Source organism: Microtus pennsylvanicus, chromosome 15, assembly GCF_037038515.1.
Source record: "Microtus pennsylvanicus isolate mMicPen1 chromosome 15, mMicPen1.hap1, whole genome shotgun sequence".
In the NCBI taxonomy this organism is placed as follows: domain Eukaryota; kingdom Metazoa; phylum Chordata; class Mammalia; order Rodentia; family Cricetidae; genus Microtus; species Microtus pennsylvanicus.
In genome coordinates this window covers 6,517,905-6,543,652 of record NC_134593.1, presented here as the reverse complement: position 1 = coordinate 6,543,652, position 25,748 = coordinate 6,517,905, and the positions used below count along the sequence as shown (strand labels likewise).

Sequence of the window (25,748 nt, the reverse complement as noted above, 5' to 3'; positions counted from 1 at the left end):
TCCAGGTAGTGTTTTTTTCACAGGCAGCTTGCCCTCTGCCTGTATCCCATGCCAGCTAGCTGTTTGTGGGTCACGGTGTAGGGAGGGATTGAGGGCATGTATGAGATGTAAGCAAAGCAGGGGTAGATACTGTTTTATCAGCTGGGACATCATCTACAAGCTGCTGCCACCCCTCATCCCTGAGATCTGGCCTGTGAGTATGTCTGAGACTTGGGGCACCATAAATAAAGACCAGGAGGGCAGGGTGAGATAGACACTCTTGGGGCTCATATTGTGGGGCTGACCTACAGGGACATGTAGGTGGTACAGAGGATCCTGTTCCCTGGGGCTCACCTTTCTGGCTGTGTTGTGGGCTTGATCCATGTCTGAAGTTGGTAAAGCTGCCGTGCTGTCATTTGCCTGTGCGGTGCTGTGTGGGGTGAGCTGTCTGCACACCTGCGCATCCCTCTGCCTGCAGCACTGTTTATCTGAGATGGAGTGCTGGGCAGTTGTGTTTCAAAACATCCAAGTGTCTGTCTCAAGTGTCTCCCTTTCGTTCCCGTCCCTTTCTTGGTCTCCCTTCCCTTCCTCTCCTTTCCCCTTCCTAATCTTCTTTTCCAATCCATCTCCTTCCCTTCCTCTTTCCCTTCCTTACTTCCTCCTTTCTTTTCCCGTGAGCTTTTTGTTGGAGACATAGTCTCATATAGCCTATCTTATACTTGCTGTGTAGGTTAGGATGTCCATGAGCCTCCGGTTCTCCTGCTTTCACCTCTGAGAGCTGGCTTTATTGGTGAATGCCATTACACCCTGGGTTTATGTAGTTCTGGGAACTGAATTCAGGGTTTTGTGCATGTTAGGCAAGCGCTCTACCAACTGAATACATCCCTAGTCATGACCACTTTTTCTTCTCCTGCATCCCTAGTATCTCAGGGTACCATGTTTAATGTGCAGTAGTCTGTAATTAACTCTGCTTCACCCCTTCTGGTATCTGGAAGCAGAACACTGGCCATATTCGCTCCTGGCAGGTAAATTGCTGACTGTGTAACTCAATATCATTTTACTAATTATCTGGTGTGGTCACAGGGCACCCTTGTTACCACCCATCCACCAGGGTCACAGTTCCTGACTGGGCCAACTGGTTCCACTAATGCTCTGGGCACTCATGGGAAACAAATGGTCTTTGTGGTAGACGGAGGGTGTTCCAGCTTGACCATGTGACTGCACTCAGGGCAACTGGCTTGGAACAGGTACCCAGAATAGACCCCATTTTTCTCCATGTTGTTGGTACAGAGTCTCAAGAATTGTTGATCCCCTTCTGCTTTTATCGAAGACTTGTTTTCCATTTGTGTCTAGAGACTTCGTTGGTTTCCATCTGGAGGGGGTGCGTCTGAGGGTTGTGGAACTTCCTGATTAGATGTTTACTCTGTCCCCTTAAATGTAAGGTCCTGTAAGGACTTTTGGGAGCTCCATTGTGTCTATTTTGTGAACTCTTCTTCCCTTTTAGAAGGGGTCTCTTCATCACCCCCACCCCCAAAGCAGTATCATCACTCACTATGAAAGCCCACACTTTTAAGATGAACTTGGTTTGGGACAAAACTTGAAAGTTGAGAGGAAAGTGTCCTTAGTAACAAGTTGGGGTGGTTCTTAGAGATGTCCTATGCATTTTCTCCAAGTTGTGGTAGCAGGAAATAGATTTGAACATGTGAATCTGTATTTTGGGATTCTTTTAGGAGGAACCAGGAAAGGGTCTTAGGATAAAAAAAATATTTGGGCCTTTTGAATGGTTCCAGAAGAATGTCATCTACAAACCTTGTCTATAAGCTCTGGCAATGACTTAGTAATTCTCTTGACTCTCTCTGTCTGTCTGTCTGTCCGTCCCTCCCTCCTCCCTCCCTCCTCCTCCCCCCTCTAGTGTGTGTGTGTGTACATGTAGAAGCTAGAGGTCAACATTAGGTATCTGCCTTAATTGCTATCTACCTTGTTTTTGAGAAAGGTTCTCTCACTGAACCAGAACTCAGGATTTGACTACTGGTTTATGAGCAAGCCCCAGGGATCCTCCTGTTTAGAGAGCTCCCCAATCACTGGGATTACAGGGACCTGCTGTTGGGTTTTTTATGTGGATGCAGGGGATCAAATGAGGGTTCTCATCAATGCGCAGCAAGCACTTTACTGGGTTTCTTTAGTTCTATTGGTAATACTCTTTCTTCAGTTCTGTTCATCCCAGACTTTTGCTGTCCTCGGTCTCTGTGCAGTTTTTTCACATTCTCTTTTCCCAGCTCCTTCTGCAACACATTGCAGGTGCCAACATGCGTGCTGGTGGGGTGAGAAGAGCAGCTGGGTGACCCCTAGTTTTGCCCCCTCCCATCCCTTATAATTTATTCAGCAATTCCTCCATGCACTCCTTGCCTGCTCTGTGCTAGCATCCTGTAAGCTCCCTCTCCCCGCTGGCCTGTCTCGTCTGTGATGTAGCCACCATGGACAAAAAGCTGTCAGAAAATGAAGAACAAGTTGTATTCTCGGAGTGTTTGCCCCCAAGGAAACTGCGTGTTTGCACAAAACCTATCTGACAGTTTCCTTTTAAGCCAAGAAGGCTGGAGCCCCGCAGGCCCTAGGAAATATGAAAACTGGCACTTTGGGGGGCTGCTGATGGTTCCTCGCTGTTGGAGCCCTGCCTGCCATGAGAGATCTGAATTTTCCAGATGAAGATTGCTGGCTGGCTCTGGGTGGCTGCTATTGCCGCAAGCACACCCACTCTTGTCACTGTGGGACCTGTTTTTCTGCCCCCAAGGTCTCCTCTTTGTTTTTCTGAAATGCGATGAAATGAAACATGCTTTTAACAATAGATAATTTCTGGTGGTGGCCTAGGCAGGCGCACTGGCCTCAGCACCCACACTTCTGCCTTTTTCTTTTTTAATCTTATTTTGGCTGATGTGATATTGGCAATGACAACTTGGATTTCTTTCACTTGTTCTTGGTAGTCTTTCAAGATACATTCCTTTTGATCAACTAATTTCTTTGCACAGAAGCTGAAGATTTAAAAGCATGTCTTAGCTATGTTGGTTTACTTTTCCTAAAGAGTGACTTTTCCCCCCGTCTTGATTTCCAAAGCAATATAATACTAATTAAAAGAAGAAAAGAAAAGGAAAGACACACACACACACACACACACACACACACACACACACACACAGAGAGAGAGAGAGAGAGAGAGAGAGAGAGAGAGAGAGAGAGAGAGAGAGATACATGCATGCTGGGGGCAGCAATGGGGGGTAGGGGTTGGGTTGGGGCAAATGGCTTCAGCCTTTGAGTATCTAGCAGGAACAGCCTGATGCCTCATGGGTGACTGACAGGTGGGCTTACAAAACAGACAGAGGCAGCTCAGTGGTTATTATAGGCTTAGAGCTCAGAGATAGTGCATCTGGTGGGTCTTGGGTTATCTGTTAACCTCTGAGAGCCTCAGGGTTCTTAGCCATAGAATGGGGCTAGAGGCAAAACCCCTCTCCCCAGCATGCTGCAAGCTAGATATTGTTTGTATTTGACTGTGTTTCACGGTGGGCACAGAGAATGGTGTTTATATTGGAGTGGGCAACACACAGCCTGGTATGCCTGGGCACTGGGTGGGTGGGAATCCTAGACACCGTGAGGAGAGAAGGAGACCTAGCCTGTCCTTAGATGATCAACAGACTCAAACTATAGAATTGCTTTGTGTCTTTGGGGACTAGCATACTGTGGTTTTATTTCTGTCCTTTGTGGTTGCAGATGTGGGATTTTGGTTTTAGTTTTTTTTTTTAAATACAATATAGAGAAATACTTTCTCTTATTGCGCAAGGTCAACCCTTTCTCCCTGGGGCTTGTGTAAATGATAACCCACATCCTCTTAGCATTTGAAATACTTTTACTTTCCTTCCCCTTTTCCTGTGGTTGTCTCTGGGCAATCTGAAGACATTGTGGAGCCAGATTTTGCCTGAGATGGGTCAGGCAGCTCTGCCTTCTGCACTGCAAATAGCGGCTGCTCTCTGGAGGATGAGATTGGCCATGTTCTTGGACTAACGTTAATGTGAGCACTTGGGTCACTGAGGTCACTGAAGAGAAGGGGGAATTTGCTGGCAAGCATTTTGGGGAGTTTTTTAGGGAGGGGGCTGCTCAAGGTTTGTCTTCTGCTTTGGTAGGACCGGAGGATAACTTCTACAGCTGTTGTCCCTGCGTGAATATGTGGGTGTGGTAGCCCATTGCTCAGCTCTCAGCAGGAAGCTCCTTGCCCCTGTTTTGAATGTGGCAGAGGAAAGATAAGTGGATTCTGTAGGACTGGACATGTCATTGTGCCCTGCAATTTTGGGAACCAACTCTTTCCTCTGAAGGCTACTGTTTGAGAATTCATGCCAGGTGCTAGGTAATTGGCAGTGGCGATGATTTCACATGGTGTCACTTTATCTGAGAGGATGTCTGGGATCAGAAGACTATGTTTTCAGGCAGGACTTTACAAAATGAATCAGTGCGAAGAGACGGGTACCATTTTATTTTTCCTGAAGGACTCTTTTCTAACCCTAGTCTTTTAAAAGGCTTGCAGAGAGCTGGAACGATGGCTCAGAGGTTAAGAGCACTTGATGTGAGCTCCTCGCACCCAGCCTGGTGTAACTCCAGTTTTCCAGAGATCTAGTTCCCTCCTCTGTCCCTGATGGGCACCTGCACACACGTGCACATACACTCACACAGACTCAGACACGTACACACCCATAAATAAAACAGTTCACCAAAAAGGTTTGGAGAACAGATTGGATTTTGGAATTTAATTCCAATTAGCAATCAATTATAGTAAGCCTGCCAAGTACTACACACCATAAAACAGTTCATGGAGGTGGGCCAGCCCGTAGAAACCCAGGGGCCATACTCAGTTCTTCATCTTGCCCATGGCAGACATCGCTAACGAGCCCTGGGCTCTTTTCCAGATGTAGGCTCAGGCTTTTTGAGCAAAGTCCTTCAGACAAGGCATGACAGATCTTTTTAGATGTCCCTTTTGGGTTTCTAAATATAAACCCATCCTTTCCCTGGTGGGAAAAATGCAGGCAAATCAATCACCTATATAACTGCCTCTCTGGCAAAGCATCTATAAGACTCACATGACCCACTCAAAGTGGTGTGTGTGTGTGTGTGTGTGTGTGTGTGTGTGTGTGTAGGCCAGAAGACAACATCCCTATGAGAGATCTCTCACTGGCCTGAAGTTCTCTGAGTAGGGTGGCCTGGCTGGCTCTTGAGCCCCAAGGATACACCTGTCTCTGTCTCCCTAGCACTGGGATGCGATTGCGTAACATCAGACCCAACTTTTTTCTTCAATCTTGGATTCTGTTATGCAAGCATAGAAGTACTTCATTGACTGGATTATTTCCCCTGTTCCAAAAGCGAACTTTTTTGCCTTCTGACTCTTTTTTGGTTTTTCGAGGCAGGGTTTCTATGTGGTTTTGGAGCCTGTCCTGGAACTAGCTCTTGTAGACCAGGCTGGTCTCGAACTCACAGAGATCCGCCTGCCTCTGCCTCCCAAATGCTGGGATTAAAGGCGTGCGCCACCACCGCCCGGCCCTGACTCTTTTTAGTATGTATTGAGGTATATCAAGCATCCTCCTCCTCCTCCTCCTCTTCCTCCTCCTCCTCCTCCTCTTCCTCCTCCTCCTCCTCCTTTCACTATTAAATATGTGTCTTGATCATCTCCGTCCCCAGCTTTCTCCTTTTTATACAATTCATGATCCCAGCATAGGGAATGGCACTACCCATAATGGGTGAATGGTCTCACCTCAATTAGTGCCGTGCAATGACCCCCACAGGCATGTGCAGAGTGATAATGGAGAGGAACCGTCATGCCACCCTAGCCTACCAGAACAGGCTTTCATTTAGACATGGAGAGGGGGGTGGAGTAGGTGTCACACAAATTCTTCATAAAAAGGGCTTTTTACCAGTGACCCTTCCAGGAACTGAACAAAGGCTGGGGACAGTCTGCCATAGCCAGTTCACAGGCACTGAAGTATGCCCATTGCTCCCATGCAAGCAGTACCTCAGAGGCCACTGAGACAGGGTTTTAGAGCTCTTACTGGGTGCCCAGCTCTTCAAAGGATGCTGCTTCTCTGTACTCTTATTCCTCCTCTCATGACCCAGTACTCTCAGTAGCCAGGGAAGAAACACAGACTGTGCAAACAGCTGACTTAGGGTCACACAGTGGGACACACTATGAGCTGATCCCCAGCCACCTGACATCCTGAGATGATGGGAAGCAGTGGAGTCTGTAGGAAAGGAAGGCTAGAGATTTAGGGGAACCGAGCCCAGCCTGGGTACAGGAGCTGGCCAAGGCAGAGGCCTCTCAAAGATCTTCATCCTTCCTGTGTGGCTCCTAGGGTTCTAAGAGATTGTATTTCAAGACAGGTTTACCATTGATAGTGCTGTCTGGAGCCCAGAGGAACTTGGCTGTCACTCACTGCCCCATCCACATTGATGGTACAGGGCAGGGCAGTACTGTGGTCAGGTCTTCCAGTGGCTGGCCCAAGTCAGGTTGGCTGCAGACATCATGAATGAATGAAGAATGGTGTTGACTTTTTGCAAGCCACTCCTATACCTGGCCTACCCTGCCCCTACCCTCCCCTGAGGCATAACTGTGGTCCAGCCTCCTCTTGCCAAGCCCCCAAACCCTGCCTTATACCTCTGGTACCCTTTGGATGCCAATATACCATCCATTCCAGTCAATGGTGACAGCAGGAAGTCAGGCTTGTTTTCATGATGGAAGACAGTATTAAAGGTTGTCTCTACTTGGTTCTGGTTGACGGTACGGGGCCCTTTCCACCACATAAAGCTCAGCCTCTCTGAAAGGAGTTAATGTTCCCAGGCACTTGTTTGTGCTATCCACACACCTTCTGCTGGTGGAGAAGGGGCTATCTGACCTGACCTTTCTTCCCAGTAAAACAGGCACCATATGCCCCACGCCCACCAGCCTAGCAAACGTGAAGGGCATGTCTTCCCATTAAGTCTGGCTTTGCACGCTTTGTTTTCTCTCCTGTGTCATGGTATGGGTTCCAGATTGGAGAGCACATGCAGAGAGACAGAACTGGCCTCTGAGTTTCCTGAGGTCCCATCTTCCAGACTCAATATCTCCAGCATAGAGCTTCAAGCAAACTGTGCTCACGTTACTCTGTGCCATTGTCCACCTCACGGGTGCCTGCTTCCATTGTCTGGGTTGTCTCAGCAGTGGACACCTTGCCACTTTTGCAAATTAGATTAATAGCACTTATGATGAGCCCAAAGAGGGAAAGAGGAAGCACCATTACTGTGCTGTTTTGTCAAGCTGAAGGCACCTGTCCTCATACTTTGCAAGGAGCCCTATAGTGTCACCTCTGTGTGACAAACCCTAATGTACAAATCCAGTTGTTTCGGGTGGGTGGTGCACACTGAGGACAAGTCAAACATGCTCTGGATCTACAGCTTTCTGTGCACAGAGATGGTTATCATCTTTCGCCCTCAGGTTCATCGGCAGGACTTCTTTTTTTTTTTTAAATAATTAAATTTATTTTATGTGCATTGGTGTAAGGTGTCAGATCCCCTGGAACTGGAGTTGCAGACAGTTGGGAGTGGCCAAGTCGGTGCCGGGAATTGAATCCAGGTTTCCTGAAAGAATAGCCAGTGCTCCTAATCACTGAGTCATCTCTCCAGTCCCAAGGACTTCTAGACTGACATGCCTTCTAGTCTGTGTGTGGTACATTCATGGTCACCCCTCTAGTTCTCTGAAATACCTGAGTTTTGTCAACCTCCGTTGTTGGGTCTCAGGGTCTACAGCTAGAACAGTTGCCCTCCATGCAGCTCTTCAAGAGGTTTTCCTAACCAGCACCTCAGGAGTTGAGCAGTAAACAGTGGCTCTCACTACCCACCCTTCCCTCATCTCCATAGACAGGAAGAGAGTGGCTCTCCAATGAGCGTTGGTTCTCTAGGATGTCCTTCTACCCCAGAGCCCCAAGTGCTCTGATTCAAAGGGTAGCACATGCATCCTGTTTGCCCCAATAGCTCTCCCTTAAACTCCTTGAGTAATTGAGACAGCCTTGATTTCCTCCTCTGTAAAATGAACCTAATAACCACCTCAGGGTCATCATGGGTGTTAGCTGAAGCCAGGTCTGCAGTGTGAGCCCACAGTGCAGTCTTAGCACTTAGTAGGCTGAGGACCCATTAGCTGCTATCCTTGACTCTCAGTGCCACACAGTCTGCAGTCTCTTTATGGACTGTGATTTCAATCACCAGCAGCCTCCCTTTTAGGTAATGCGGGAGATGAGAAGGGGAGGGCAGGAAGGCCTTGCTGCAGGCTGGTTTACCAGAATCTGATCTCAGCAGCTTGTGCTTGGGGCCACATCAGGTGTTGTTTCAGACACTCTGTAATTCGATTGGTCTTCACAGGACCTTCACAAGGCACCCACAGAGAGCCTGAGGGTGAGATAAGGGTGGATTGGGGAGATAAACCCAGAGGTGCTGAGACTGGTCACTGTACTAGTCACTATCTCTTTTGGCCTACAGGCTCAGATGGGAAAGATTTTATTAACCCTCCTAGCAAGTGTGTAATCTCTGGAGCTTCTGAGCCTATTTCCTCTCATCTGACCCAGTGCTCTGCAGGGACCTGTGTGGGTCTGGGAATGATTGGACACACGGGTTATAGTTCTTCAGGTGTGAGCTGTAGGAGGACAGCAGGGTGGGGCAGGCACCACTGTTGATACTTGCTGTCTTGGGGCTTTAGAGCTGCCTGAGAGTACCAAGCCCATTCCCTTGTGATAGAGTGGTAGGGGCTAGCCTGTCTGGGACCATGCTGTCTCAGGATAGCTGGTGATCGCGGGTCTGTATGCTAGTTTAGCAGTTTTGAGTTTCCACAGTGAAAGCCTATTCACTCAGCTCTTTAGAGTTCCAGGTGGATAAGGGGGAGGGCGTGAAGGGACCCCCCCCCCCTTGTAGGCTGCTGAAAGAGGCCTGGGAGCCTGGGGCGTTCCCTTATCACCACAGTTTCAGAAGTTCTTTTGAAGTTGGTCTTGGTGACCTGGTAGGACTGAGTCACACTGTAAACAGAATCAGCAGACCTTACCTCTTCTGAAGGACACAGATAATGCTTGTGGAGGATCAGTCCCAGAGTGTCACTAAGTCAGCTGTCTCCCAGAAGTATCTACTTCCCCCAGGGCATTTGTGGAAGCTCCCGTCTGCCGCCCACTCCTGTCTCTCTTTTAGCCTTGCTTCTTCCCTTGGTCCCTGCACCACTACTCTGTGGCCACATGTTCTGGCGCTTCCTAGCAATGCAGTCTCAGGTCCTACCTTCATCTACCCTTTAACCAGCTCCCCAAGCAATTCCTCATATGGTAGAGAACCTATATAGATGACTCTCAAGCTCACACATCCATCTGAAGCTTGTCTTCTGTGGGAATGTTTCCATGTATGCCATTTAGGTTTCTTTAAGTTGCTTAGGATCTCACAGGCTGGCCCTTGGGTCGCAAATGTTGAGGAAAGCTGGGCTAATTCTTTGGTGTTCAGTGGCCTGGGCTTCTGGGTAATGAGTGTTTCCCCTCCACAGAAGCTTTTTAGGGTGCGTTACAGTTCAGGTAGCTTTGGAAGTCCCTTCTGGGCCTCAAACAACTGTCACATTCTTATGGCTACTGCAGATAGAGGAGCTAGACAGGGACATCTAAGTGTGTTGGACTGAGGTGGGACTCCTGGTGATCTTCAGGTTTGATTGTGAAACCCCAGAGGGAAATGGCACCTGACAATTATTCTTCAGGAAGTTATCAGCTTTGAAAGGACACTGTGCCTAGTTCGGGGGAGGGGACTAACTTCCCTGCCTTCTGTTGACAGTCCTGATACACAGGGCCTTGAAGACAATAGTTATAAAGACAAAACACTGTTCAGACAGTGTCATCTTCGGGTCCTTTCCCCTTTTATGATGCCCAAGGCTCTGAGGACGTTGTTAAAACAGCGCCCTGTTTAGTCTTTATCAGTTACTCCTCACACCCACCAGCCTTGCCAGGGCAAGAAGCCCTGCCAACTGTCTATGATGAGGGGCCAGGATGATGCCCAGAGATGCAAATAAAGAAGTCACTCTGCCTCAGGCAGGCCACACAGCCTAGTCAGGACTTTGGGGGCAGGGAAGAGGAACAGAATGTATTGGTTGCAGAAATGTGAAATGTACTCCCCCAGCTAGGGAGGACGGAGGGCATCTGCCAACCGTAATTAGCAGTGGAAATTTGCCGTGGGGAGGAGGCGATGTGTGTGTGTGTATTTGGGGGATGGGAACTGCTTTACTGGAAGATGGGACACTGGATGCACGTAACAGAAGGAGGCAAGTGTTCCATTCTGGCAGTGGTGACTACAGAGCACACGCTGAAACGCCAAGCTGGATTGAGTTGAACATAGATTTATGAGGGTGTGACTGGGTGCATTTATTTGTGCTGGCTTTCCCAAGGAGGTATCATTTCAAAACAGTCTACCATATAGCGGCTGGCTAGCCTTCCTGGTCCCCATAGAGGAATAGACAGAATCTAAAAAGATGGCTCCTTAGTTTTGAATCAGAGTATGGTTATTAGAGTCTTGTTCTTTGCAGCTATCTATGGATGGCCTGTTTGTGTCTGACATCAAGGATACCTACAGTAAAGGAGAGGACTTAAAATTTACATATCAGTAACATATAGACCAAGCAAGTTATATTTGTGCAGTATACACACACAAACACACATATGTAACAAGTAAAGAAAAAGAAGCCTTGAATTGAGAGCAAGGTATAGGAGGGAACATGGGAGAGTTTGATGAGAGGAAAGGAGAGGGGAATGATGTGATTTTATTATAATCTCAAAATAGAAAAATTATATAAAAAAGAAATGGGAACTATGAGAGGTGATGGGCATCACCTGCAAGGTTGATGATTAATGGGTAACATGTCTGTGTGTGTTGAAATATCACACTGCACACCATAAATATGTGTAATCAATATTCCAACTAAAAATAAAAAGAAAGTAAGAAAAATTTGCAATGTGCCTTTTTCTAATGCAGAAGTGCAGATTCGAAATGCACAGCAAAAGCCTGTTGTAGAGCTGGGAGTACAGCTCAGTTGCCGCAGGATGCACAAGAACTCTGCTAGACAGGGTGTGGTGGTGCACTTGGTGCACATCAGCTGCTGTGGCGATGCCAGAGGACACATTTCAACCTCATAGGTCCTTTTAGAAGACCAGACACCTACCCACTCCTTCCTGCCAACTCCAGACTCCTCCAGGTCCGAGAAAATGCAGTGATGAGGCAGGCCACTGGTCATTGCTGGCCACTGGCTTGTTCTTTCCACCCTCAGCATATATATGTTGTCCTGTTTTCCCTCCCTCTTCATCTCCTTGTCTGATGTCTGACAAGCAGGCCAGCTAGCTCCCTTCCAGGCCTTTGTATTTGATGCCTCTCATCTTCATGGGCGGCCTCATCCCCTACTCAGTCTCCTCTGTCCTCTGAGATGCTCTTTGGTCCTCTGGAGGTTTCCTCACTATGCCTGCTGCCCAAGTATCCCTCCCATTTCCCTTCCCAGTTTATGCCCCCTCCACTCCTGCATCTCTTTCTCTCTCTCTACTTTTTTTCCGTCTATGATAACATTGGTCTTGAGGACCTAGGAAAAGAGGTGGAAGAAGGGAAGAGAAATTTCTGAATCTATCCCCTTCTGCCTCTGGGTAATTCTTAGCAACTTTCTCACATAAGAGCCCTAAGGCTTGTTCAGAGCCCTTACAGCAAAATCCTACCTGTGCTCACCCACCTGGTTCTGGGAACAAAACCTTCCTCCTCATACCTGTTTCTGCCACCTCTGGCTGGCATGCTTTTCTGCAACCCCCCCAACACCCCCACAGTATATTCTCCCAGTGGCATTGGTTTGCCTTTAATTTTGTATCAGTTTTGACTTTAGAGAGCCAAATATACACATATTTTTTTACTTCTTAGTTTGAAATGTCACTGATGCAAGGGGCCTTATGTGGGACCGAACCTCTTCCTCACACAGGCTGGAATCAGGATCCAGCAGGCCAGGTGCTTTTCTTAGCATACTGAGTGCTGCCCACCCAGTATCTCAGTCCGTAGGCTGGTTCCTGAGGTTGGCAGGTTGCACCTGGCATTATTTGAAACTAAATATTTTTTGGTTTTGATGGTGGTGTGCACACAGTAAATTAATGACATTTTCCTACTCACTCCCGGTGCTCCTGTCCTCCCTCATGGTGTGTGGGCACCAAACAAAATGTGCTACTCACTGTCTGGTGACATTATAATTGTTCATAAGTTTTTGAGTAACTTGATTCTTTACTATTAAAAAATCATATTACATTTATTCTGTGTGTATGGGGAGAGCATTTTTTTTTCTTTCACCATGTAGCACCTTGTAGCACGTCTAATAACCTAGGGACAGGTGCTGGAGAGATGATGGCTCAGAGGTTAAGAGCACTGGCTGCTCTTCCAGAGGTCCTGAGTTCAAGTCCCAGCAACCATCAACAATGAGATCTGGTGCCCTCTTCTGGCCTGCAGCATACATGCAGGCAGAACACTGTATACATAAACAAACAAACAAATCTTTAAAGAAAAAAAAACCAAGAGACAGATATTGGGGATCAGTCTGAAGGTCAGAAAAGCAAAACAGCCAGCACTGGCCCTTACCTCTACCTCAGTCCGAAATGGCCATCCTGCCTCCAGGAATCCGAGAATGAGACTGTCTGAGAGCTGTCTTCTCCTGTCTTATATTCCTCTCTAGTGCTGGGATTAAAGGTGTGCACCCCTACTGCCCGGCAAACTAGTGTGGCTACTGAGATTAGAGGCGTGTGTTACCACTGCCTGGTCTATAAGTGGGGCCATTTTACTCTCTGATCTTCAAGCAAGCTTTGTTTCTTAAAATACAAATGAAATACCACTATAGGACCTGGGGATTGACTCGGGTCATCAGGGTTGGTGGCAAGCACCCTTACCTTTTGAGCCATCTTTATGGCCATGTTTTTACTAATAATTATTATTGTTATTACTGTTTGTGTGTGTGTGTGTGTGTGTGTGTGTGTGTGAGTGCATGCATGTGTGTGTAGGTCAGAGGACAGCTTGGTGGAGATGCTTCTTTCTTCCACCATGCATTCTGGGGATTGAAACTCAGGGGGTCATGTGGGACAGGAGGCAGCTGGCAGACTGGACTTCCTCTACCCACTGATCAGATCTAGAGCAGCGGGATGTGAGTGTGAAAAAGAAATGTGAACAAAATGAGCCAAGTCCAGATACTGCCTACCACACCTCCCTGTGGACCTGGAATCCAGGTTCCCAGCCCTGGTACAGCGAAATGATGTGATAGAGCTTGGGCTGTGGACTAGTGGACCTTCTGGGTAGTAACATATATTGGTCTTCCTTTGTGTCCCCAGGCTCCACCTACAGTGTCCTGTCCATTATGCCCTCAGACTCGGAGAGCAGCAGCTCCCTCAGCAGTGTGGGTAAGTTCTCTCCTGTTGGGGACATCGGTTCTGCCATCTGATTACATGTGAGGTTGATGACATTCTCATTTTCTCTGATCAAGAAAAGTCCGGCTTTGGTGTTAGAGGTGGGTGTGGGGGGCGTGTTTCTTTACCTTATCACTCATGGAGTACCTACTCTGGGAATCCGGTCAGTCCCCTGAAAGCTTCCTTTTGAGATTGACCCCTCATGCTTGTCCTCTGCAACAGGGATAGTGTGTTGTCCTGGCAAAGTAGCCACTCCATGCTGAAATGGATGTTTCCCTGAGCCTAGGAGAATGAAACCAGCTTCGTCTCCGCTCTCTGGACTTGTGCTGGCAGGAAAGCCAGGTGACTTTTTAGCCTTCCTGTGCTTCTGTGTGTGACCTTTGCCCTGTGAAAGCTCACAGAGGTCATTTGGTCCAGTCATTGTGCTTTCCTGCCACAGAGATAGGGGAAAGTTGACACTCACCCAGGGGGAGTCGCATGACTTAGTTTCCCATCCAGCTAGGGTTGACATCCCACTGGACTGCTCACTTTCTGAATGCTTCATACCAGGTGTGAAGTAGTGTGTAGGGCAGGTGGTGGTACCTTGGCAGCTGGATCTCAGGGTAGGAGACTAAAAAAACCTTCTTAGAGCATGGGGGGGGGCAGTGTGATCAGAGGCAAACAGGTGCCAAGAATGAGCTGCGTGTGTGTTCCTGGGTTACCTTAGTGATGTCTCTCCCACAGTTCTGGGGTTCAGAAGTCCAAGGTCAGAGATTTGGCCAGGCGGTGCGCTCTCAAAGGTTCAGGACAGCAGTTCTGGGGGTCAGAAGTCCAAGGTCAGAGATTTGGCCAGGCAGTGCGCTCTCAAAGGTTCAGGACAGCAGTTCTGGGGGTCAGAAGTCCAAGGTCAGAGATTTGGCCAGGCCATGCGCTCTCAAAGGTTCAGGACAGCAGTTCTGGGGGTCAGAAGTCCAAGGTCAGAGATTTGGCCAGGCCATGCGCTCTCAAAGGTTCAGGACAGCAGTTCTGGGGGTCAGAAGTCCAAGGTCAGAGATTTGGCCAGGCCATGCGCTCTCAAAGGTTCAGGACAGCAGTTCTGGGGGTCAGAAGTCCAAGGTCAGAGATTTGGCCAGGCCATGCGCTCTCAAAGGTTCAGGACAGCGGCTCTCACGTTCGAGTTCCTCACGGACCGCCCTGTCACCCCACAGCTCCTCACTCTGCCTCTCTGCCTCTTTCTGTGTGTATATGATTGCTAAGGACACTGATCACAGCGGGCTCACGGCCTGTCTTGTTCCACTGTGACCTCAAGTTGCTCATCTGTAAAACACTGTATTTATAAGTAAGGTTCACATTCTCCTTTTCCTAGATCAGGACTTCACATCTGAAAAGAGCACAATTTTAGCTCTCATGGCGTCTAGATCTCAAGAAGGACACACCGTAGAGTCTGGCATTACAGTCTGACTACGGGTGTGGCTCTTCGGGAACAGGACTGTCAGGGTAAATAGGCCGGTGAGGCGAAGCTTCTGTGTCCTGTGTCCTGCTGCCCTTCTCATCTAGTGGATATAATAGACACGTTCACACTGTCACTCTGAACTGGTGGTGTCACCTTTCCTAGGAGCATGTATGATCTCACAGGGGCTCCAGAGAGAGGCTCTGCCTCTTGAAGGATTCGCTGCTTATGTCGGCATTTGCGCATGAGCAGGAAGGTGGGATTTGTGTTTTTCTGGCGAGGTCTCTCTGTAGCATGGGCTAGTTACAAATTCTTTCTGAGTACAGGGATTACAGGCATCATGCCTAGTTCAGTGGGCTGAACTTGAAGGCAAGTTAGCCCTTGTGCTGAGGATCAGTAGTGTCCTCAGACGCTTCTTGAGAATCATGAGCAGTCTGAGAGTAAATCTTTGATGTACGTCCCATTGCAAGCTCAGCCTGCACTGGCTGTGCCCAGTTCTTTCACGCAAGAGCTGGTTGTGTTTCTGTGGTCAGTTCTCTCAAACTCACAGGAACCAAGGTTTGCTTTTCTTCCTCTTCTTCTCCACACCCACTCCCTTAAGCAGTAAGGAAATGTGTGACCTCATATAACAGGCACGACTATGATCAGACTGGATACACGAGGCTGGGGCTCTACCCCTCCGGCACATGGCAAGCTGCCTACAACAGCAGTTTAGCCTTCATAGCCCGACCCGACAGCACCCAGGGCTGGGAGGGCCAATAATGGAGTTACTACCAGGTGGCTGTTCACATTTAAATACCTTAAAATGAAGTGCAATTTCTAGTTCCTCAATTACACGAGTCTTATGTAATTGATTCTGTAGCTACCTGTGATCAGGGGTTTCCATCTGAGATGTTACAGGGGACAATTCAGATCAAGTAGACAACCAGTCCCTTAATGTGATCAAAGGCACCTTCCCCAGAGGCCTTGGGCAAGGAAGATGCCCTCTCATTGAGGGCAACAGAGTCACTGGTTTGTCCCTACACCTGTGGCCTGGACCCTGTGTTAACATGCTTGGTTACTCAGCAGGGGTGCAGATTCCTGAGCATACGGCCATTGGAAACTAGGTTAGGGCTCACCACCTGTAGTTAGACAGTTCCTGTTGCCCCAGTGTTGTCCAGTGACAAGCAGAGCACGTCTTAGGTACAGCAGGGTGGGGGTGCCTGTAAGGACAGGTGGATACCCACTTCTATTTGTCTTCGTTTGTAGACCTTAGGAAAGGTAAAAACAAGGTCATTAGAGTAGAGAGATCCTGTCCACATTTCTGCTTCATCTCCTCAAGATGAAACAGTGGAAAAGAGCAAGTTGTGTCCAACAGAGAAGGCATTGGACGGTGAGGATTGGAGGCAGAGGCTTTCGATTTTGTTTCTGTGACAGCGTTGTCCTAGGTTGCTCTCTGCTGCTGTGATAAACACCAGGACCAAAAGGAACCTGGGGAGGAAAGGGTGTAGTGGACTCGCACTTCTGGGTAACCTTCAGTCACTGAGGGAAGTCAGACACGAACTCAAGCAGGAGCAGAGGCAAGGGCCTGGAGGAGTGCTACATAGTGATTACCCCCTTTGCTGCTAGCTGGCTTTTTCATACCTGCCTGAGGAATACTCTCTCAACAGTGGGCTGGGCCCTTCTCCATCAATCAATAATTGATTTCCCCACAGACATGACAGAGGCCAATCTGATCAAGACAGGTCTTCAGTTGAGGTTCCCTCTTCCCAGGTGATTCCAGTTTGTGTCAAGCTGTTAGTAAACACTAACCCCTACAAGTGTCTCATGTGTCCCAGCTGGTTGTGAACTCACCTTGGAGACAAAAAATATCCTTGAACATCTTACCCTCTTGTCTCCACTTCATTAGTGCTAGGGCTGACAGGGGTACAGCAGCACACCCAGTGTGTGTTAGTGTGGGGACTAAATGCAGGGCTCCCTGTGTGCTAGGCTAGTACTCTCCTAACTGAACTACGTATAAGACCGTGTTTTGTCTGGTTTTTGTTTGTTTGTTTGTTTGTTTTTTAGGGACAGAATCTCACAGTGTAATCCAGACTGGCCCCTCACTTGCTAGTCTTCCTTTCTCAACTTCATAAATCCAGGATAGGGCTACCACACTCTGCCTGCAAGTGTTTTTGTATTTTTTTTCCAAGTGTCTGAGGGCTTACTCACTCCATTGGCATCTGTTGTCAACAGCCTGGTAGCTACAGTGTCCCCTCTGCTGAGGTGTCTTGGGGGGTAATTTTGAAGATTCCCTATCCTCACTGTGACAGTAGTGAGGGTCTTCCTGGGTGATGGAGAAGATGGTAGAGGTGAGAGTGGAGTGGAGAGATGAGAGAAGTCCAGTCCCATTGGAAAGTGGAGTAGTGAAGACCTGGATCTCAGCTCAGAGCTGAGTCTGTGGGGGCTCATATGTTACTGTCTGGTTTGTGGTTGTCAGTTGAGCAGTTTGGGGGACTAATGAGATGAGGATGGGGGCGTGGTACAGAATTGAACACCTTAGCTGTATACCCTAGATGTCAGCCCCCACTGTTGTGTCTGGGTGGCCAGCTGGCTCCGGACCTCCCACCGAGTCCCTGAGACCAGATGCTGCTCCATTCACAAAGATGGATGGATGCCTTAGTAGCCCTGAACTGGCTGAAGGCCTGGGGGAGTCCTGGATAGCCACTGGCCTTTAGTTCATGTTGAAAGGCCAAAGAAACTGAGTTCTGATAGGGTGATGTAGTAGCAGTAAGAATCAAAGGCAGGCAGGCCACAGCAGCTCTGCTCCCCACCTCCACATCTCTTTATCTCTGAGCTACAGTCCACTGGGATGGGGCAGGTATTCTCTGCTCAGCTAATCCTCCCTGGAAATGCTCTTCCAGACCTATCTAGAGGCATGTCTCTTAGTTTACTTCAGATCCACTCAAGTTCATAGTCAATCAGGATGAATATGTTTTAGGAGTATTAGGTTCAGGGGTTGGGTTATTTTCTCATGGGATGCTGACAAATGCTGGGGTAATAGCTTGAGGCTCCTACCCCATCCCATGGCAAATTCAGTTCTTCAACTACGTGGACTTCCCTGTGTTCCCTGAAGCCGCTGGAAGGTACAAGGCTCACTTTTCATTTAATTGACATTGGTTTATATGAACCATCAGACAGCAAGGATCCGAAGAGGTTGGGCAGGGCCTCATAAATTGAAGGTGAATGTCATGCTCTTTGCATGTCTGGGTCCACTGGGGAGACAAGTGCCATGCCCCCGGGATGCCAGCCTTTCTGATGACATCTACAAAATGAGATGGTGCTATGAGCTCCTCTGACCCCACCCCCAATCTCTAAGTGTTAGGTGAAGTGTCAGATGGACATATTGGCGGGGCTAATTATAAAAGGATCATTGTTTAATTCTTAAGAAGTATTTTGTTTTTAGATTCTTAGAGATCTATTTGGATTTGGTCAGAGGCAGCAGTGTCTGTTACCTTTCATAAAAATGTAAAACGTGTATGCTTGTGGTCCTGGGGACATGTGATGAGAGCATGGTCTGGGTTAAACATGGATGCTTCAGGGTTTACCTGCATCACATCGGCTGTGAACCGACAGCATCCTCTGCTTGCCTGGCCTGGCTTGGGCAGGTCCAGAGGCAGTAGATCTGCAGTAGGGACTGAGTTGCTTGTCTAGCCATGGGAAAGAAGATGGGGACATGACTTGTGGGTCCCAGTCTTGGGACAGCTACCCTGCTCCTTGGATGGAGTATTCTCTTTGCTCCAAGTGCGCGCCCTTTCTCAGGCCTCTGCTTGAGGTCCAGGGTAGTCTGCCCTGCCTCTTTTGTCACGTGCTGTGTCCAGGACTGGGTGAGAGTGAGCATGCCCAGATGTCCAGGGCAGGCAAGGATTAGTGCCCCAAACAATTCCATCCTAGAGATGTAAACTCCAGACTGGGGATAGAGTGGGTATGCTCAGAGTCCTTGGACAAGACCTCATAGTCTAGTCCCTGGTGTCAACTTGTGGAAAGAGACTGAGATAGACTTACTTTGTAGGAGTGGATGTTCCTGCAGCAGCTGGCAGAGCCTGGTCCCACTTGGTGCCTGGCAGTGGGTGATGGGAAGGCCCCGGGCTCATCACTGCCTCATGAATAGCTGAACAAGCCATGATTTCAGAACGGTGCTGGGAGTGGGCCCGAGTGTATGTTCTCTGTGCTTACCTACCCACAGGGACTACTGGGAAGGCACCGTCCCCGCCACCCCTCCTTACTGAGCAGCAGATCAGTGACAAGGTGGAGAACCTCTCCATTCAGCTACGGCTGATGACCCGTGAGAGGAACGAGCTACGCAAGCGCCTGGCCTTCGCTACCCATGGAGCCACCTTTGATAAGAGGTAGTCATTGTCCCAACTCCCCAGTGAACAGCTGACCCGACACACTGTGTCACCTTGAGCCACTTCTCCTTAGCCCCATGGTTTCTGGAGGCTTCACCTCCAAGGTGTCCTCTTATTCAAGCCTGGTGTCCTCCGGATGCTAGCCAGTTGCAGAACCTTAAGCCCAGGTGGGGGCAGGGTTCTGTCTCATTGTCTCTATCTCTGTTTCTGTCTCTCTTTCTCTGGTGTCTTATACTTTCTCCAAGTGAAAATAGGAGCCTATGACCTAAGTCACACCAAGAGGGATTTAGGCGTGTATCTCTATGTTCCCATTATACATTTGAGGAAACCCTGAGAATCGGTAGCTACTGTGGTTTGAGTCTGAGGTAGAGGAGCTAGGCCAGCCCCCTTGGCCTTGGTGCTTGCCTCACAGGAGATTGTGTAGAAGGTGCTTCTGGTAACAGTTGGAGGGGCCTGGTCACTGGGTGCTAGTTAGTGGGTTATGGAAGACCTGGGGCTCTTAACTGCTGCTGCCTGGTCCTTGTGCCGTCAGTGCTGAGACAACAAGCTTTCCCCTGTACCCTCATTCTGCTGCATCCCATTGTACTTGTGTGTGTGTGCTGTGTGCTCACGGGCACGCACACATATATACTGTCTCTCCGAAGACCCACCCTGCTACATTGTTGGCTGGAACTTTCTGTGGTTTGTAAATCCATTCCGTGTTCTCAACATATAGGCATCTTATAAAAATACATTTTGCCTGGTGTCTTTTGTTTTAAAGAAATTTTGGGAGTTTTAGTCCCCTTTGCAGAAGTGTTTGCTTAGCCCTCTGTATGGAACCAGTACCAGCATTCCCTAGAGAGCCTATTGAATTGCAGGATGCAGGGTTCCCTTCTTGCCCTCCAGATCCTGGGAGTCAGGTTTCTGGGGTGGGGCCTGACTATTTGCCTGTCTCTCAGTTTTCATGTGATACCAGTGCTGAGGCCTTGCAGCATCACTTTAAGCAGCACCGCTCTTGGCCCATATGCTCACCTTGGCATCACAGTGGAATCCCCTGGGGAGTCTTTAAAGCCATCTTGATGCAGGGTCTCCTGAAAATGCTGATTGTGTGCTCTGGGAATCCATGTAGTAATAGGCACCAGGATTGAGAAGCCCTGTGCTGAAGACAGGAGAAATATTATTCTAGTTTCTGGTGGGTCCAGACCTCTGGCGTAGACTCTGGGAAATTCGTAGAGAGCAAGTCTTATTCCCCAGGCCTTCCGAGGGAGCTCATGAAGGCAGGGCTGGAGACTCTGTTGCCTGAAACCAGGATTGCAAGTTTAGTAAACACCAAGAGACCACAGTGCAAAGGAGCCAGAACCTGGCACCCACTGGGCTGGGATAGACTAGGACATAGCCTAAATTCGTGGACTCCTTGAGGCTTGTGTTCATGGGGTTCTTTGCTCCTGGGGCCAGGCCCTACCACAGGCTGAATCCTGATTATGAGAGGCTTAAGATCCAGTGTGTGCGGGCCATGTCGGACCTGCAGAGTTTACAGAACCAGCACACCAACGCCTTGAAGAGGTGCGAGGAGGTGGCCAAGGAGACAGACTTCTATCAGTGAGTGTTGTGCTGGGAAGGGCCCCAGTACCTGTGGAGTAGCCACCTTCTGCCCTTCTCAGTGTCTAGACAGGGTCCGGGGCTCTGGTGCTCACAAGCAGCCTGCCTTCTGTGAAAGGGCATGTGTCTCTTGAACTCAGTTTTGCTAAGTGTGAAAGAGACTGTTAGCCCCTCCCAGCATTCTTGTCAGCCTTGGAAGCTGATAGATTTGAAAAAAATGATTTAAAACACAAGGCGGGGTCAGGCACCTGAAGCCTTCCAGATCTCTGACTGGTGGCCTTACTACAGCCTATTCTCACGGGACAAACAGATTGGGCGTTCTCTCCTCAGGGCTTCTGACCTCCTTCAGAGGGTATTTGCCGTCTACCTGCCATGTTGCCCTAGGTCCCAGGACATATAGGCACAGGTTGGGGCTGTCTCATTTCCTTGGAGATATTTGTATCCCTTTTGGTGTTGGGCTTTTCAGAATTGGGATTGAGATTGTTTGTTTGTTTGTTTTTTTGAGTTTACTTGTTATCTAGGTTTGGCCTCCCCCTGAGTGCTGACCTGACACCTATGGCCATTGTCTTGATCTCTTTGGGCACCTGGGGCTAGTGGTTTCTGGAGATGGGGTATGGGGGGAGAAATTGGTCAGGACTAAATGTGTCTGTGGGGTTTCAGCACCCTCCACAGCCGGCTCCTGAGTGACCAGACTCAGCTGAAGGATGACGTGGACATGCTGAGACGGGAGAACGGGAAGCTGCTGCGTGAGCGGAACCTCCTGCAGCAGTCCTGGGAGGACATGAAGCGACTCAGGGAGGAGGACCAGAAGGAGATAGGTGATCTCCGGGCCCAGCAGCAGCAGGTAAGCCTACAGAGTCAGGGGCCAGCCAAAGACCTCCCTGCCCATCTGTGTACCTACCTGTTCATTCATTCATTCATCCACCCACCTATCCTACCATCCAAATACTTTCCACCCAATTGTTCATTTCTGTGACGATTAACAAGCATTTCTGGGAAGTCTGTCTCTTTTGAGAACTCGGAATATTGACAGATGAACTGTCTTGCTCTGCTAGAAGCTGTCTCCTATGAGGAAGACAGACTACTCACATTATCACACGCTTCCCTGTCATAAGCATCTCAGGTGCTGTCAAAGGGTGATCTCTGAGGCATGCAACTTGGGGTACAGCAGGCCATTGGGGGAGTGTGTGAGTCATTTGGTTTGCAGGGGTTATGTGATCTCACAGGTGGAAAGCAGGTTGCAAGAAGAGCCTCCATGAAAACACCAAAGGAATGCTTTTCTTTGTCATTCTTTTGGGTGGCATGGCACCTTCTCCTTTCTTCCTGTATCCCAATGTGTTCTCTTCCTTTCCCCAAGCTCTTAGTTCACACCACAGAAGCCTGAGTAGCAGCTTGTCAGCTCTCTTTCTGTGAGAGGAGCTGGACAGTTCTCCTGTACTGGAGCTGACTGGATGACCAGGGCTTTGACAGATTGAATGCACTGGGTGGGAGAACTGAGCCTTCAAGGGAGGAATTTCCCCCACATAACAGTTTTAGTTCCTAAGGGATAGAGAGCAGAGTCTTGGGGTTCTCCTGAGAGAGCTGGTGTGCTTAGTCTAAACTTACTTGTTCATCTAGCATGATGTCCTCATAAGTGGGCTTTCTGCTCATTTATGATTCTTAAAAATAATTATTAAGAAGCTATTCTAAATCTAAAATGTTTGCAAGAGTGCTAGAGTGAACCCCTGACCAGTTTGTATTTACCGGTGTGAATGCTGTCTCTCACCTCAAACACACCAATGTGTGTTTCTTATAAAAAAGGATATTTTGTTCTATGTCAGCATCGACTCAGCATCGCCATCTGAGCATCCGATCCCACCAGCTCTGCCAGCAACAGGAGTTTTTTTAAAGCACGCATTTATTGTACAGCATGTTGGTTTTTCTTTTGCCAGTTTAGTTCATGCCAATAACACACTCTGGTCATCTCCTGCACTCTTCCCTCACCATTTCTTATCTCCCATTCCTCCTGCCTCAGCACTCTGATCCTTTCAACAATGTATTTTCTTAGTAAGGGACCCAGTTCAGTAGGAAATCCTACACAGTAGCCTTCTTTTTCTGTCTGCTCTCCCTTTATTCTTAAGGCCTTCCTTAACTTTCATGACCTTGATCCTGTTGAAGGTTACATACACTTCAGCTGTTTTAGGGGATGCCCCTAGGCTTGGGTCTATCTGATTCTTATGGTCTTCCCATTTTTGATGGACTATGAGAGAATCCTTGCTATGTTCTTAAATCCTGTTGACTGAATTTTGACTAAGTTCTGGCTTATTTCTGGTGCCGTTCTGTTCTTGGACACTCCTAAGCTGGTGTTTTCAGAACTCGCCACTGTCATTACCTGGCTTCTGTTCACTGTTTCTTTTTTCTTCCCTCTTCCTTTCCTCTGCTCTCTGTGTTCTAGCCCATGCTGGCAATTGTTGGTTCCTCAAGCTTAGTTCTTCTTTCTTTTGACATAGCTCCTCTATTTCTTTTTCGCCTTGGTTTCTGCCTTACCAGCCACCCCAGGTTTACACTTTTTCTCTAGCCTCCAGTACCAGTCATTTATTTTTCCTTCCTTCCTTTTGATGGGGGAAAATATTATTTAAAAGTATAACAAGGGAAAATCTGCCAGCTATAGTGTCTCATATCTTTCTAATCCCAGCCTAAGTAGAAGGCTGGCTATCCTGGGCTGTACAATGAGGTCCAGGTTCACCTGTGCTGCAGCCCAACTTCCCACCTCCCAAACAAACCAAGATTTGAGTGCTAAATGTGTGTAGGGATATGGAGACATCATCCTTCCCAGGCTCTCACAGTAGAAAGGATGTTAGCAAATATCCGAGTACTGTCACATACACTGGGCCATGCAAACACACACACACACACACAGACACACTGACACAGAGAGACAGACAGAAAGAGAAAAACAGACAGACATAGACAGTGACAGACACACAGAGACAGAAAGAGATAGTAAGACAGTGACAGGTAGAAAGGAGAGAGTGACAGACAGACAGACAGACAGAGTAGGGAGAAGAGAGACAGACAGACAGGCAGAGACAGAGAGTGGGGAGAAGAGAGACAGACAGATAAGGACTGAGATTGTTTGAAGCCTGTGACCCTCAAAGCTGAGCAGGAAATCACCAGGCTGGGCAACGCAGTATAGCACAGCCACACAAGTGGTTCACAGACATACATGCAAGTGAAATACCCATGCATATAAAATGAATAAATAAATCTTTATATAAAAAAGGTAGTGTTTTTATATACTATTCCATGAAGCTTCCCATGGACTTATGCTTAACTTAGGCCCCCTCAGCGCCTCCTCATCCACAGCTGCTTCTGTGTCTTGGGATACTTAGTGAAAGCTGTGAGTCCCAAAGGCACTTCCACTCCCAGCCTGGGTTCCTTGTGCTTCCCTCCTGCCCATCTCCATAACTCCCTGTTACAGCAGCAGTGAGAAGTAATTGACTGGAGCCCAGTTCTAGTTAGCTTGGTGTTTTGTTTTTATTTTAAACACAACCCAGGCTTCCCAAGAGCATGCTTTTCTCTTATTTTAGTCTCCGGGGTGCTGGGATGATAGGCGAGAGCCATTGTGTACTGTCCCTTCTGATCATTTACTCTGTCATTTCCCCTGTGTGTCCCCCACTCCCAATCCCTCTGTAGCCACCCTCCCCACACCATGCTCTTCTTGCTCTTTCTGGGTCCTTGTGCCCCTGCCCAACAGCTTTCAGCCCCAGCAGGTTTGAGTCCTTCTCTGTGCCCCCATGTGCAGCCTTCTGACTTCTGCCTCACCGAATGGCTGCAGGGTTCAGGTGATCAGAAATAAAAGGGACATGGCTTTGTCTCTGATTCTGTAATTTTTTATTTTTGTGGAATTAATTAATGTGTTTTGTAAAAGTTTGTTTATTACTGCACAGAGATAACTCCCACCTAGTGTGTTTCAGGTTTGTCTGTGTGTCTGAAGAGTTATGCACATGTAAGTCATCTCACACTGCGTCTCCTTGCTGAGTAGACTGTGTGCTTTACTCTCTCTTAGGACAAATTCCCCTTCATAGGGAAGGTCTAGTTTGGGGAGAGCACTGTAGTTGATTAGGCTGGCCTCCCATTGACTGATCCGGAGGCTGTTTTCAGAATTTCCACTACCCACTGTAGCTGAGGTTGAAAATGGGGCTATTTCAGTGTGGCCCACTTGTTCTTGTGATTGTGGTGAGGTGGAATGGTGCCAGGCTTAAAGCTTCCACTCTCTGCTGTGCGTGGCACAAAACTAACAATTGCTTTTATTCCAAATTTGTTCACTCTGAGTTAAAATGGCTTCATAGGGGTGGGGAGAAAAGAGGACCCGTGGATGTTGCTGGTGGTATAAAATGGTGTAACCCTGTGAGAAGTTTGAACGTTAATGACCAGATGAGCCAGTCATTCCAGAACTGAAAGTATGTATTCACCTAAAACTAGGGGACAAAGGATTGTAGTAGCATTGCTCAGAGCAGCCCAGAAGTAGAAACAACCCAGCCATCCATCAATCAATAAATAAAAAGTACAATGTGGTACAGCCCTTTCTCATTATTCTGTATGAAAATAATACATGTGGACAAACCTTAAAACCACTGGGCAAATTTTATTGAAGTCTTTACTGGGCATGATGGCCCATGACTATAATCTCAGCACTTGGTAGGCTGAGGCAGGAGGATTGTGAGCTCTAAGCCAGCCTGAGCAATGTAATGAGACCCTCTGTCAAAACTGATGGTAATGATGATGACGATGGTCCCTGGGGGTCATAAAGTTTCCTGTCTTTCCGTGTGTTGAAGACCTACAATCTTCACACACATTTACACACATTATCCCCGCCCATTCTCTCTCCTCTCTTCCTTGCTTACACCACATATGCTATGGCAAGGCCTCTTCCTC

At 48.2% G+C, this 25,748-nt stretch overlaps 1 protein-coding gene across 4 annotated transcripts in view; it reads left to right on the top strand.

The window, feature by feature from the left end:
- The window catches only part of Dlg5 (discs large MAGUK scaffold protein 5), a 110,590-nt gene that overhangs the window by 28,280 nt on the left and 56,562 nt on the right, over positions 1 to 25,748 (top strand). For 2 of the 4 annotated variants that reach the window (XM_075949069.1, XM_075949066.1), the window contains exons 2-5: positions 13,383 to 13,451; positions 19,091 to 19,253; positions 20,688 to 20,831; positions 21,492 to 21,675. In XM_075949069.1, the coding sequence (XP_075805184.1) occupies positions 13,383 to 13,451; positions 19,091 to 19,253; positions 20,688 to 20,831; positions 21,492 to 21,675 (560 nt within the window). The remainder of the gene's footprint in view (positions 1 to 13,382; positions 13,452 to 19,090; positions 19,254 to 20,687; positions 20,832 to 21,491; positions 21,676 to 25,748) is intronic. The other 2 variants (XM_075949068.1, XM_075949070.1) reach the window with 2 other exon arrangements.